General features: G+C 38.6%; 1 protein-coding gene across 1 annotated transcript in view; it reads left to right on the top strand.

The window, feature by feature from the left end:
* ZNF385D (zinc finger protein 385D) overlaps positions 1-11,932 on the top strand; it is a 420,720-nt gene extending 408,788 nt beyond the window's left edge. The window contains exons 6-9 of the mRNA XM_059818926.1: positions 2,977-3,207; positions 5,176-5,354; positions 6,699-6,800; positions 11,699-11,932. Of these exons, the coding sequence (XP_059674909.1) occupies positions 2,977-3,207; positions 5,176-5,354; positions 6,699-6,800; positions 11,699-11,932 (746 nt within the window). The remainder of the gene's footprint in view (positions 1-2,976; positions 3,208-5,175; positions 5,355-6,698; positions 6,801-11,698) is intronic.
* Positions 11,933-12,147: the final 215 nt, after the last annotated feature.

The following is a 12,147-nucleotide window of genomic DNA, read 5'->3' as shown; positions in this document are numbered from 1 at the left end:
CTTAGGGCAAAATACTGACCCCTTGCACTGCAAAGCTGGTAACAGTGATTGATGTACATATCTAATTTCCTGCAAGATTAGAATGAGCACCAACCTTGCCATCAATCCTGAGAGAATGTTAATGACTTCTTTTTCCTTTTCCTTCCCTCACCTTGGTGCCATCTGCCCTCTGCCTTCCTTTTCACCAGGAAAGTACATTAGCTAGACCTACTACTGTACAGTAGTACCAGGATGGAGAAACTGAAGCTTTAAAAGCAGTGTGATGTACTGTTGGGAGTGGGCTTTTGAGGAAAATCATTTCACTGCAGCAACTTACAACTGAAAGAAAGCCAACATCGACACAGATTCTCTGTGATAGGAAAGGAGTGACTAGTTAAATGTATAATTTTGTGGGCAGATCTATAAAGGCTTCATTTACTCAGTTTCCAAACAAAAGGCTTAATATTTCAAAATAGTGGTTTTCTTTTGAAACATTATTGTTGGTCTGTAAAAAATAATAAATAAGAACAGAATGTTCAGCAGGGTAACACCATTCCTTCTGCACCAGTATCCCCAGTACCTTCAGGATATAATGACCTCCAGACTCACTCTCAGGAAAAAAAATACTTTGATTAGACCTTGAGTGAGACCTTATTTTTGCTATATGCTTTAATGCCTGGCAATATGTAGAATATTCACATGACAAACTCTGCTTTCTTGGGTTTATGAATAATAACTTTTAAAAACCCTCTGGGAGAATATGTAGAAACATTACAAAATACACAACGTGTAGAAATTAATAGGGCTTGAAGTGTCCTATTCCCACTGACTGAAAGGGGATCATACCTGTCTTGCTCCTGCTGATATTTGTTCAGCCAATTTCAAGTCCTCCAGTAGGCAATATTTCCAGATCTCTGTAGGTAGGCTATTCTCAGGCTTTACAAGCTTTAATATTAGAAAGAATTTCCTGATATCTAATCTAAGTCTCTCTTGATGTAATCCAATAGTCCTTGTCCTATTAGGAGGGATCAAGGGGAAGAGTTTATTCTCTTATTTTTAGCTACCTTCTACAGATATGAAAAATGTTGTCAGTGTTTACCCTTCATCTTCCGTATTCACAGTCCATGTTTTCTAAACCTCTAATTTGTTTTGGCTTCCTCCCTCGCAGCCCCTCTCTTGTTGGTTTGTATTTGTATTGCTGCTGGATTAAAAACAAAGCAAGTAATTGTTAATTTTTGACGTTGCAGTCCCCAGGCTGGACACAGGGCCTCCAATGCTGATTAGAAGAGAAAAAAGTACTTCATAAATCTTCCACTTTGCACTTTCAGTATGGTGGGGACCTGTTTCATAACACGATGATGTAAGAGATCTGTGTTCATCTTGTTATCCACTACTGAAAGCTTTTTCTGAAAAACAAGCAAACAAACAAACAAAGAAAACAACTCAAAATCAAACAAACAAAAAACCTCCTCAAAAGGCAGTACTGGGGCTGTTGTTCTTCATCCTGTTTTAATAGATTGCATTAATCCTACTGAGTGTGGATTCCTGCTATTGTCTTTACTGAAAAGCATCTGATTTTCTAGACTGTTTCTCCAATGCATTAAAATTGTTTTGAATCATGTCTGTCAATGTGTTTGCTCTTGCTCCTAGTTTGCTATTGTCTGCTAAGTTATTAGGCATGTTCTTCATTAATGAAGTTGTTGAACAGTATTAGTCTTAAACACACCTCTACGGCATCAGCTAGTTGTGTCCCTCCTGCATCATAGCACGTGCTAAGATCTATAAATGAAAGAATTGTTATTTTGCCTGTTCTAATAGATGGCAATGAATAAAGCATAGTACAGGTAAAGCATGACTAACACCAAGGGATGTATGAAACCAAAATGAGCTGTCTATGTTGGAAAGCTCCCAATTCCAGGAATGTGTCAGTAAAGTAACTAAGATTTCTTACAGGGGAAGCTGCTACTCAGTATGCTTAACAGGAAAAAATACAACACTGCAAAGGCAGAACAGCTCCTGTCCCTTCTCTCCTTCTCCTGTCCCTTACTTGCCGTCTTCTCCACTGGCTCAATGCTGGATCTTACTGTCTTCTACCGTGCTGAGTACTTAATTACCAAATGATACTGTCATATCCAAATGTCGTGTGTATATTATTCAAACCACAATATCATTGTGTATTTTCTCTCTCTTGGATTTGAAAAGTACAGAAAAAGCACAAGTTCTTAGATACAAGCACTAGGTTTCCAAATAGATTTAGGTATATAACATGCTTACACTTTTTCCAAATGTACCACTGATACGCAGAATGGAAATCTTATTAGTGTTTGTGTAGGTCTCAGATATAGAACATTGTATATTTAATCATTGTTATTAGTATGTACTGTTATTACATAATAATGAATAATAATGTATGGATAAATGTATACTGTGTATTAGTAATTACATTCATTTAATATTAGTTTTGGCTAATATCAAGTGAAGTATTAATTTATCATTTTACTTTGTCAGATATCAAGAACAGACAATTAATTCAATTTCAGTTTTATTAGTGCAGAATGTCAAAACTTTAGCTTGGCTAGTCTATCAGCATAAGTATTGTGCGGTGCTGTGGCAGTTTATGCATCTGAAGTGCTGCGTATAAATTTTAACTGCCTATTGTACTGGTAATTTACATGACCTCTTTTAATGGATTATCTTGCAGTTGTACAGTACAGTCTTAATGACCTGTCTGTTCAGTTTATGAATTTTGTATTTACTGGGTGTTAGCAGAATGCAGGAGGCAGAATACATGGCATTTCGATATATGGGAGTACTGTATTTTGTAACTACACGAAATATGAAGAATAAGGTCAGATTTAGTTCATTAACATTAGTCAAACCATCTCCAGCACAATCTGGCTCTCTTGTGTGGTTACAGCATTAGGATGCAAACAAGCAAATACCAAAGGTCACAACCATTTTTTTTTGTTTCCTTCCATTTCCTCTCTTTGCCTATAGACGTTACCACAGGGACACCAGCAATATCAACGACGACAACTGTGGAAATCCGGAAGAGCAGTGTTATGACAACTGAGATCACCTCTAAAGTGGAGAAAATCCCGACAGCCACTAGCAGCACCACATGCCCTTCCGTTGAGACTGAGGAAGAAAAAGCAAAAAGACTGCTGTACTGTTCACTATGCAAAGTCGCTGTCAACTCTGCCTCGCAGCTGGAGGCGCACAACAGTGGTGAGATGGAGCAGTGCTTGCTTTCTTCCTTTTTTTCCTTCTGTCTCAAGAGCTCTGCAATTATCTTCCCCTGAATAGATTAGATCTCCTGCAGCAGGGGACGAAGAGGTGGCAGAAAACTGGCAATTACATGGAATTCATTAACTATTAAAGAATAAAAATGACAGGCAAAGAGGCTTTCATAGACGGGGAAGAAAGGAATTTTATTGCATGCAAGTTACCCATTTTCTTACATTTTAGCTTTTGCAGCTTCCAAAACTTATGGAGCTAAATGACAGCTCATGCTTCGTTACCTTTGGTGTTCAGAGTTTGCATAGTTTTGTTTGTGCCAGCTAGCAAACTGAGTGTGAATGCTGTTAGTTTTGTTTTAAATCTAACAAATTAAGGCTGAAAGAGGGAGCGTCCCTCAGACAGAGTTCAATGATGAGAGTTAGAATTCTTAGCTCCATATTGTCTGTTAATAACTTGTTAAAATTATGTATATTTTCCCTTTATTTTCATCAACTGATAGCAACTGCTGCATGAGAGTTGAATGGGTAATTGCTTACCTCCATCTTTCTTAATTTTTAAACCTTTTCTTGTTATCAGAGCTAGTAGCATCAATAGGTTCCAGTAGTAGAGAGCCATCATTCACAGTCACTATTTTAAGCATCTTATTGATTGGCTTTGTGGTGAGCAGGGTTAAAAGATCTTGGGATTTAATACGGTGGCAATGAACACCAGTTCTACAGAACTGTATAACAGTTCTACAGAAAAACTCCTGACTTTGGATGTCAGGGGTTACCCGCCAGCAGGGTAAACAGAGTTAAGAGACAGACAGAGAACCTTAGGTTTGAAACATAGAGACAGTGATGATACACCTGCAGCAAAATGATCAATGGTTTTATGATGTAATAAAAAAAGAAATAGCTTTGGCATGTCTATAGAATCCACTTAAATTAAGAAGGAAATTATAATCTGTTGGCATTCATGAGAAACAAAGCCTAATCAGTTTTGAATGCTGTTTGCTGTATGCCAGATCTTCAAATGGTGAAAATTCAACTTCATAAAGTTGTACCCATTTAACCTATTTAACTTCATATGAGGGTTAGACTATAAACATTTTTCTGATCAAGGTGAGAGCCAAAACATTATTCTGAATATTTAAACACAACCCTCCAAGTTTTTGCTGTCCATGCTGATAAACTGTGTGTGTGCTCACACACATGCATGCTTGTAAAAGTGTGCATGTGGATGCATATAGCGATTATCAGTGAAACACTAGTTCTGTACATGGTAGTAGTCCATTATCATCACAGACTACCTGTGTGGAAGTCAACAGTGTAAGAAATTGTTGGTCTGAATAAAGGTACAGCAACAGGACACTATTGTTTACTATCCAATCTTTATTTTAACAAAAAACGCGAGTGCATTTTTTCTCACATGTCTATTTCTCACACATATTGGTTCTGTCCAGGCCATTAAGGATCCACAGGTTGCTGCCAGGAACCTATGCCCCTTTTTGATTTGGAGACTAATTAGTTAATTACAGACTTAAGTGTAAGCTACCTAATATGTACTGTTCATCAATCCATTCAGGAGGACTACAAATCAAAACCAACTACATCTTTAATAGCTAAATTACTCTTCCTTTGCAACTACAATTCAGGTCTTATTAGCAGCAGGAGTTAATGAGAAAAGTCACACCCATTTAACTTCACATCAGGATACCTGATTGTGCCACTACTTACTGGTGTGACTGCTTTGTTCTAGTGCATTACCTACAGATATGTAATTTAATAATTAAAAATCAGATGTGAAATACTATTACATTGGTATGAATCTGATACAGACAAACACAGGCATATTCCAAGGATAGCACATGGCATGAAGCTGAGGTTCATATGATTTTATTTTAAAAAGAAAATAAAACAATGAATGCAACCAAATTGCCAAAGTTGTTTCTGTTTCCATTTCTAATGTCTCCAGGGACTAAGCACAAAACTATGCTGGAAGCTCGGAATGGAAGTGGAACCATAAAAGCCTTTCCCCGGGCAGGCGTAAAAGGCAAAGGACCTGTGAATAAAGGAAACACAGGCCTTCAGAACAAAACATTTCACTGTGAAATATGTGATGTGCACGTAAACTCTGAGACACAACTGAAACAGGTACTCAGCTAGCTTGCAGAGTGTGCTGTTCTTTCTTTTCATGGTGGTGAAGTACCAACACAATCAGCATGTGTCAGTCTAACAGTTCACATCCAAATGGAACATACAGATTTTGCCCTTTGTACTTGTCTTTCACGCTGTATGTTTTGTTTTGGATATGATTTTCCCTTGCACAGAATATATTTTCTCAAAAGCTCTTGATTATATGTGTGTCTTAAACAGTTACAGAAGCTGTAAGCTGCAACATGTTACAACTGTCTTTAGACTACTGTTATTGTCATGAACTAATAAACCCTGCCATTTAGTGTTCTGCATGATATTTGCATTGACAAAGATGTGGAGGTGGGTGCAGCCAGTATTTTCACAAAACACTGAATAACCTGCTTAGAAATGCAGGATGGAGAGGGTTTGTAGTATTTTTTTATCAGTGTTACTCTGTAATTGAGAAGCATGACCTCTAAATTGCAATTACAGTAAGTTATGTTCAGTCATTCTTCAGATGAACAAAGCCTTTGTTCTGAAAAACACTTAGTTTAATTCCATATGCCTTTTGGAATTAAATACTTGTTAAGGAACTTTACAAGAATGAAGATAAATTCTGTGATGGACAATAGCAATACTTGTCTTCTGCTTTCAGGAAAAAAATTGTCCAGTTCTTTGTCTTTTTTTGCGAGAACTCTCATGAGAATGAAAAATCAAAGTAAAAATATAGTTTTGAAAAAGGTCCCTTACATCTAATACTGCAATAAAGTCTGTGTAGAAGGATTCTTGTAAAACCTCATAGATATTACAAAGAAGATAATGGATTTTGTGGCTTTTTTTCACTGTCAGTTAGTTTGATATGTAACCATCTTTCAGCTGAAATCTTAAAAGGGTGTCTAGGCTTTGTAGGGATTTAAACAATTTTGTGACTTCCCCCTCACCTGCCCAGGGATAGGGGACACTCTGCTATCTAATATTCTTCCAAAACTTTCTATCAGCAGTGGATTGAATTTGATGGGTGCTTTATAGAGATAGGGAGGGATTTTTCAAAGGCTTCTGTCTTTGACCTCATTCAGGTCCTGTTGAAAAAAGGTGAGAAAATCATTGACTACAGTGGAAGCAGAGTTAAACTGAGCACTGTAGAAAACTACGGTCCCAATATGTGATGCACAAAGGATCGTTCAAATTGGAACAGACCCTATTCCCATTCGTTATTGAATTAGTCAAAGTAATGCTGTTGTGGAGAGCAATAGCCTTCAGTATCGGACAACCCTTGTGTAAAGCAGAACGTGAAATGATCTGTTAAGGAAATATAACTCTTCTTTTTCTTTTCTTTTTTTTCCCCCAAATTTATTTTAACAGCACATAAGCAGTAGAAGGCACAAAGACAGAGCTGCTGGGAAGCCGCCTAAACCTAAATACAGCCCTTACAACAAACTCCAAAAGGGAACACATCCTCTAGGGGTAAGCCAATCACCCTTTTATTTTACTTCTATTTTAACACTGCTGAGTAGGGTTTTTAGAAAATGTAAGTGGAAAAAGGTTTGAAATGAGAGGAACAGTGTAAGCAATGGGAGTATACAAGTGTCTGAATGAGCCCATGGAAGCCCACAAGGGACTTTTTATACACTTTGATGGGTGGGGACTACAACCTGTGGGTCCTCGTTTTTGTAGCTACTCTGAATAACCTCAGAAAAGAAGCTTGTTTCAAAGGTCATTAGAGAGCAACAAATGAAAGAATCATCCAGATGTCAAACAGGACTTTTCCGGTTTTCACCAAGGACAATAGTGATGAAGTGACTGAATAAAACTCTATAAAACATAAAACCTTTATTTTATCCTTATTTCAAAAATTATTCAGATAACAATTGAAACAATTAAAAAAATCCATCTCTCATTTCATTCCCCGTAGTTTCAGGATGGTTCTGGTCACATTTTCAACTATCTGAAACACAGTTCTTACTAGCTTCAAAAGCTGAGAAAAACATTTACTTTTTAATAAAGAACCCTGCTAGGATCCTGTCGTTAGTTAAGAAACGGCTTATATAGTGGGTGGGATAGTGAAACATCTGAAATGTATCTCCATCAGATAAACTGCACGATGGTTTTATGTGTAATGGTGTTTTGTAAGAGTTTGTAGATGGTTTTGGCGGGGGGAGGATGTTGATTCATTGACCTCATAGAGATTAGGCCCTTATTCCTTGACCATCTTCTCTAATGCAGGCAGAATATGGAGCTTTTTTTCTGTGAAAATGCAGTTCTCTTTGAGTTGAGTTAAAGCTCTTTTCTTGACAACAGAAAGTGTGTCCTTGTTGGGGCAGCCCTCATGATAGGTATATTCATGCACAATTCAGTTGGGTAGGAGCTTTCCTAGATGTTGTAGCATAATGCAGTTCACCATTCATGCAGTGCACAAGGCCAAGTGCCGGGTCCTGCACTTTGGTCACAACAACCCCATGCAACGCCACAGGCTTGGGGACAAGTGGCTGGAAAGCTCCCCCACAGAAAAGAACCTGAGGGTGTTGATTGACAGACGGCTGGATATGAGCCAGCAGTGTGCCCAGGTGGCCAAGAAGGCCAACGGCATCCTGGCCTGTATCAGAAACAGTGTGGCCAGCAGGAGTAGGGAGGTGATTGTGCCCCTGTACTCAGCACTGGTGAGGCCGCACCTTGAATCCTGTGTTCAGTTTTGGGCCCCTCACTGCAAGAAGGACATTGAGGTGCTGGAGTGTGTCCAGAGAAGCTGGTGAGGGGTCTGGAGCACAAGTCTTATGAGGAGCCGCTGAGGGAACTGGGGTTATTCAGTCTGGAGAAGAGGAGGCTCAGGGGAGACCTCATCGCTCTCTACAACTACCTGAGGGGGGGTTGCAGAGAGGTGGGTGTTGGCCTCTTCTCCCAAGTGACTAGCGACAGGACAAGAGGAAATGGCCTCAAGTTGCACCAGGGGAGGTTGAGGCTGGGTATTAGGAAAAATTTCTTTACTGAGAGAGTGGTGAAACACTGGAATAAGCTGCCCAGGGAAGTGGTGGAGTCACCCTCACTGGAGGTGTTGAAGGATCGTGTGGACGTGGCATTGCGGGACATGGTTTAATGGGCATGGTGGTGTTGGTTGATGGTTGGACTTGATGATCTTGCAGGTCTTTTCCAACCTTAGTGATTCTGTGATTCTGGTAGATCCACTAGTAGGCAAATAGCCCCATAGGGTTTTTCAGTAATCCACCAGGAAGACCAAGGTCTTCAATACGTCTAAGCTAGACTGAAAGGAATAGAAAATATGTAATTAGGTAAGTAGGGTATGGAATGACTAAAGCTTTTCTGACAGGATTATTATTCCTTTAGGAAATTCATTGTTTCCCAGGGGGGTGAAAATAACTATAACATTACTGTTGCTGTTGTGCACAGTTCTCTATTTGCCAGTTTATGTAATGATGATTTCTGAGAACTCCAGCCAAGATTCAAGGCCATTTAGTTGCTGCATAGACAAATAAAGGCAACGTGTCCTTTTCCTGCTCCCTCACTCCCAGTTGCTCACAGTACACAAGTCAGGCCAGAGGTGAGCAAAGAGGCAAAGGGGATTTAAGAAGGAGTGAATGAGTTAGCAATAAATGAACAGATATGCATAGTAGACTGGAGAAAGGATGACTGCACTGAGAAAGGATGAGAGCAGTTCTCCATTTAGTCTTTTTGTTTTGGAACAGAAAAAACACCAAAATTGCTGTCACTTGAAATGCAGAATAGCATAGCAACAAGCCAAAGATGCGCTAATCTTACTTTGAATCTAAATGTTTTTGATGAGCTCTAGACTTTTTCTTTACTCCCTGTTAATTTTTCAAGTCATTTACTGCCCCTTAGTTTACTTCATTGGAAATGAAATGAATAATGGCTACTTTACGCTTAATGTTGACCTGTGTGTTAATTAGTACTTGTAGAGAGGTTTGAAATGAAGGGGCAAGGTACTGTATATGCTAAATATTACTGGTTTTGCAGCTATCTTGAAATCAGAACCATGTTGATAAATTAACTGAAAAGCTATCTAACGTCATTAAAAGTTCCTGATTCCTCCAAGGAAGATAGTCCTAGCCTTTTAATATAAACAGTCACATAAGATCTTTGTTCTTCGTGACAAAAAATGTATAAGCATCACCAAATTTTTTTCCTGCAGAAGTTAGAAGAAGGACATACTACGTTTTCATAGCTTTTCTAGACCAAAAACTTTCCAATGCCATGTTTTCAATGTCATTTGTACTTCTTTGTCTAGTCTAGTTCAGAGAAAGAAGCTTTATGAATTCCCACAGTAGTATTTCAGAGTTTAAGAAATCTTGTATTGTTGGGACTTACTTGATATTTTTTCAAACCACAAATGTCCAGCATGTATAAAATACTACACTGGAGGAAAGAGGTTATCAGATGTTTGATAGTCCAAACTTTCTGCAGTGAAATAGCTCTTATGAAAAACATCCTTCATTGGGAATTCTAGAGCACAATCGCAGCCCTGTTGTTTTGGGCTGGGGTTTTTTGGTACTTTGTACTCAGGATTTTTTTTTTTTTTTTTTTTTGAGAGCTTTTTTTTCTTGTCTGTTCTAAACAAGGCTGAAAAAAACGTATTTACTAAAAATGTAAGGAAGGAGGAAAAAGTCAAATGCTCAGCAAGGGAAGAAGACAGCTTGGATTAGTGGGTGTAACACTCATCAAGGAAAAGATCAGATCGTTGCTTTCATAGGCACCATGAGGAATTTTGCGTTAAGAGGATTACAGAATCGTGTCCTCTGTTAAGAGAATTACAGAATCTGGTCCCCTCTGAGTATCTCTCCCAGAACTTTAAAGGACCTTGAGGCCAGTAGAGTTGCCAAGGGGTATTAGGAAAAGTCAAAATCCTGTATCCATCTGGCTGGTAAAGAACCAACAGATTTTTTGGAATATGGTGATAGTGTAATGATGAAACTCACTGGTGGTTCATGCCAGACTACTCCTGTCCTTGCTTTCTGACTATTTACTCATCAAGGTACTGTTGAGTGGAAAGTATCAGACTGATATAGTGCAAGTTAATTATTTGAAAGCCCCTTTCAATTCAAGGTTGAGAAATTGTGTTTCCTTGTGAGTGAGAAGTGTCCACACTTACACCAAGATGTACCACAGCATGGTACATATATTCATATTCCATATATTCAGTACTGCATATTCGGGTTTATATTCTTTGCAAAGGGCCCCAGGTCATGCCATGACACAGGCCGTCAAAGCCAACGGGAACTTTTCTTTGGCAGTGGATGAGGTTTCTATTCTTATCTCAGAATTATAAAAGCAGAACAACAAAGGTATTCAGGCTCCTGGCTTCTCATTAGAAACTTGAAATCCCATTGAAATCTGAAGAAATCTATACAGAGTACTCTGATGTTCATTTGTATGCATACCAAATGTGCATTCACTTAAATAATAATGGACCTCTGTTAGTATTTTCAATCAGTCTGGGAAAAGCTTGAGTTTATTTTTTTTCTTTTTGGAAATTCTAAATGAGTTTTTCAAATTCTATTTGGTAGTGCACAAGACTCATGATTTAAATGTTTTTAAAGCAGAAGCCTCAGTGACAGTAACAAAAACACCATGGTTTGGCACCATACTAAATGATATAGGCAAGAGTTTTCATGACAACATTTTGGAATACCTGCCACTTTTTTCACAGTCCTTGTAAGAATGACCAGTATTTTAGTGAAAAACATTTGAAGACACAGCAAGCTGACATAGGGCAGCACCATAGAATTCATCACCTATTTGAACATATGAAACATTAGGTGATTTTCATAACTGGTGCAAGATAAGCTTTGTTTATTTGCTTGTTATTAGAGAGAGGAGCTAATAAAGAGGAGCTAGGTGGAGATCTTAATTTTAAGCAGAACTTGCATCCTAATGATAAAATCAGAAATACCTTCTTAGCCAGACCAGGGAACAGGATATGTTTTTATTCTGCTCTGGTGTCTATCATAAAGCTGTCCAGATGGAGCTATTTTAATCAATGGCTAATTCGTCTGTATTTAATTCTTGCAGGGTACATGCAGCTTTACTTTGGTGCAGATTGCCCAGCCCCTTTTTAGGGGGGGCTTTGATTTCTAATCTCATATTAAATTACAAGTCTCCGTGATAAGTCATGATCATTGAAACTCTTTGTCCCCAACCAAATTCTGCTCACCCTTGTCCAGTGTGAGAGATTGTATCTCCTGTCACAAGCCTGCAGCTCGTAGAGTCAGTAGCCACTACAAGGCCTCTCTTACTTGACTTTGCACTTACAATCTTAAGTCAAATTCCCTATCGTGTAGCTAATATGAACAAATTACATCTCTCTGTTTGTTTATTTTCTCTCTTCCCCACAGGTAAAATTAGTATTTTCAAAGGAACCTTCAAAGCCGATGGCTCCACGAATCTTACCAAATCCGCTAGCAGCTGCAGCAGCAGCTGCCGCTGTGGCTGTGAATTCCCCCTTCAGTCTTCGAACAGCCCCAGCAGCCACCCTTTTCCAGACTTCAGCACTTCCTCCAGCACTCCTAAGACCAGCTCCAGGGCCTATACGGACCACCCATACTCCCGTGCTGTTTGCTCCTTACTGAACTCCAAACAGGAATTAATTGTACTGCAATAATTTTTCAAATCAAAACAAACAAACAAAAAAAGAAAATCAAGAACATTGAACTATGCAGTGTTTATTTATAGTTTAAAGTATATATGAAGAGCCAGGACTTTTGATAGAGAACTGAACAAATTCTAAAAGGGGGAATGGGCAGTATTTTCTCCAGATGAGAACATTCCTCTTGAGTATTGATCG

Source organism: Gavia stellata, chromosome 6 (assembly GCF_030936135.1).
Source record: "Gavia stellata isolate bGavSte3 chromosome 6, bGavSte3.hap2, whole genome shotgun sequence".
Taxonomy (NCBI): Eukaryota; Metazoa; Chordata; class Aves; order Gaviiformes; family Gaviidae; genus Gavia; species Gavia stellata.
Note: the sequence above shows the minus strand (reverse complement) of the source record. Positions and strands in the feature narration are given on the sequence as shown.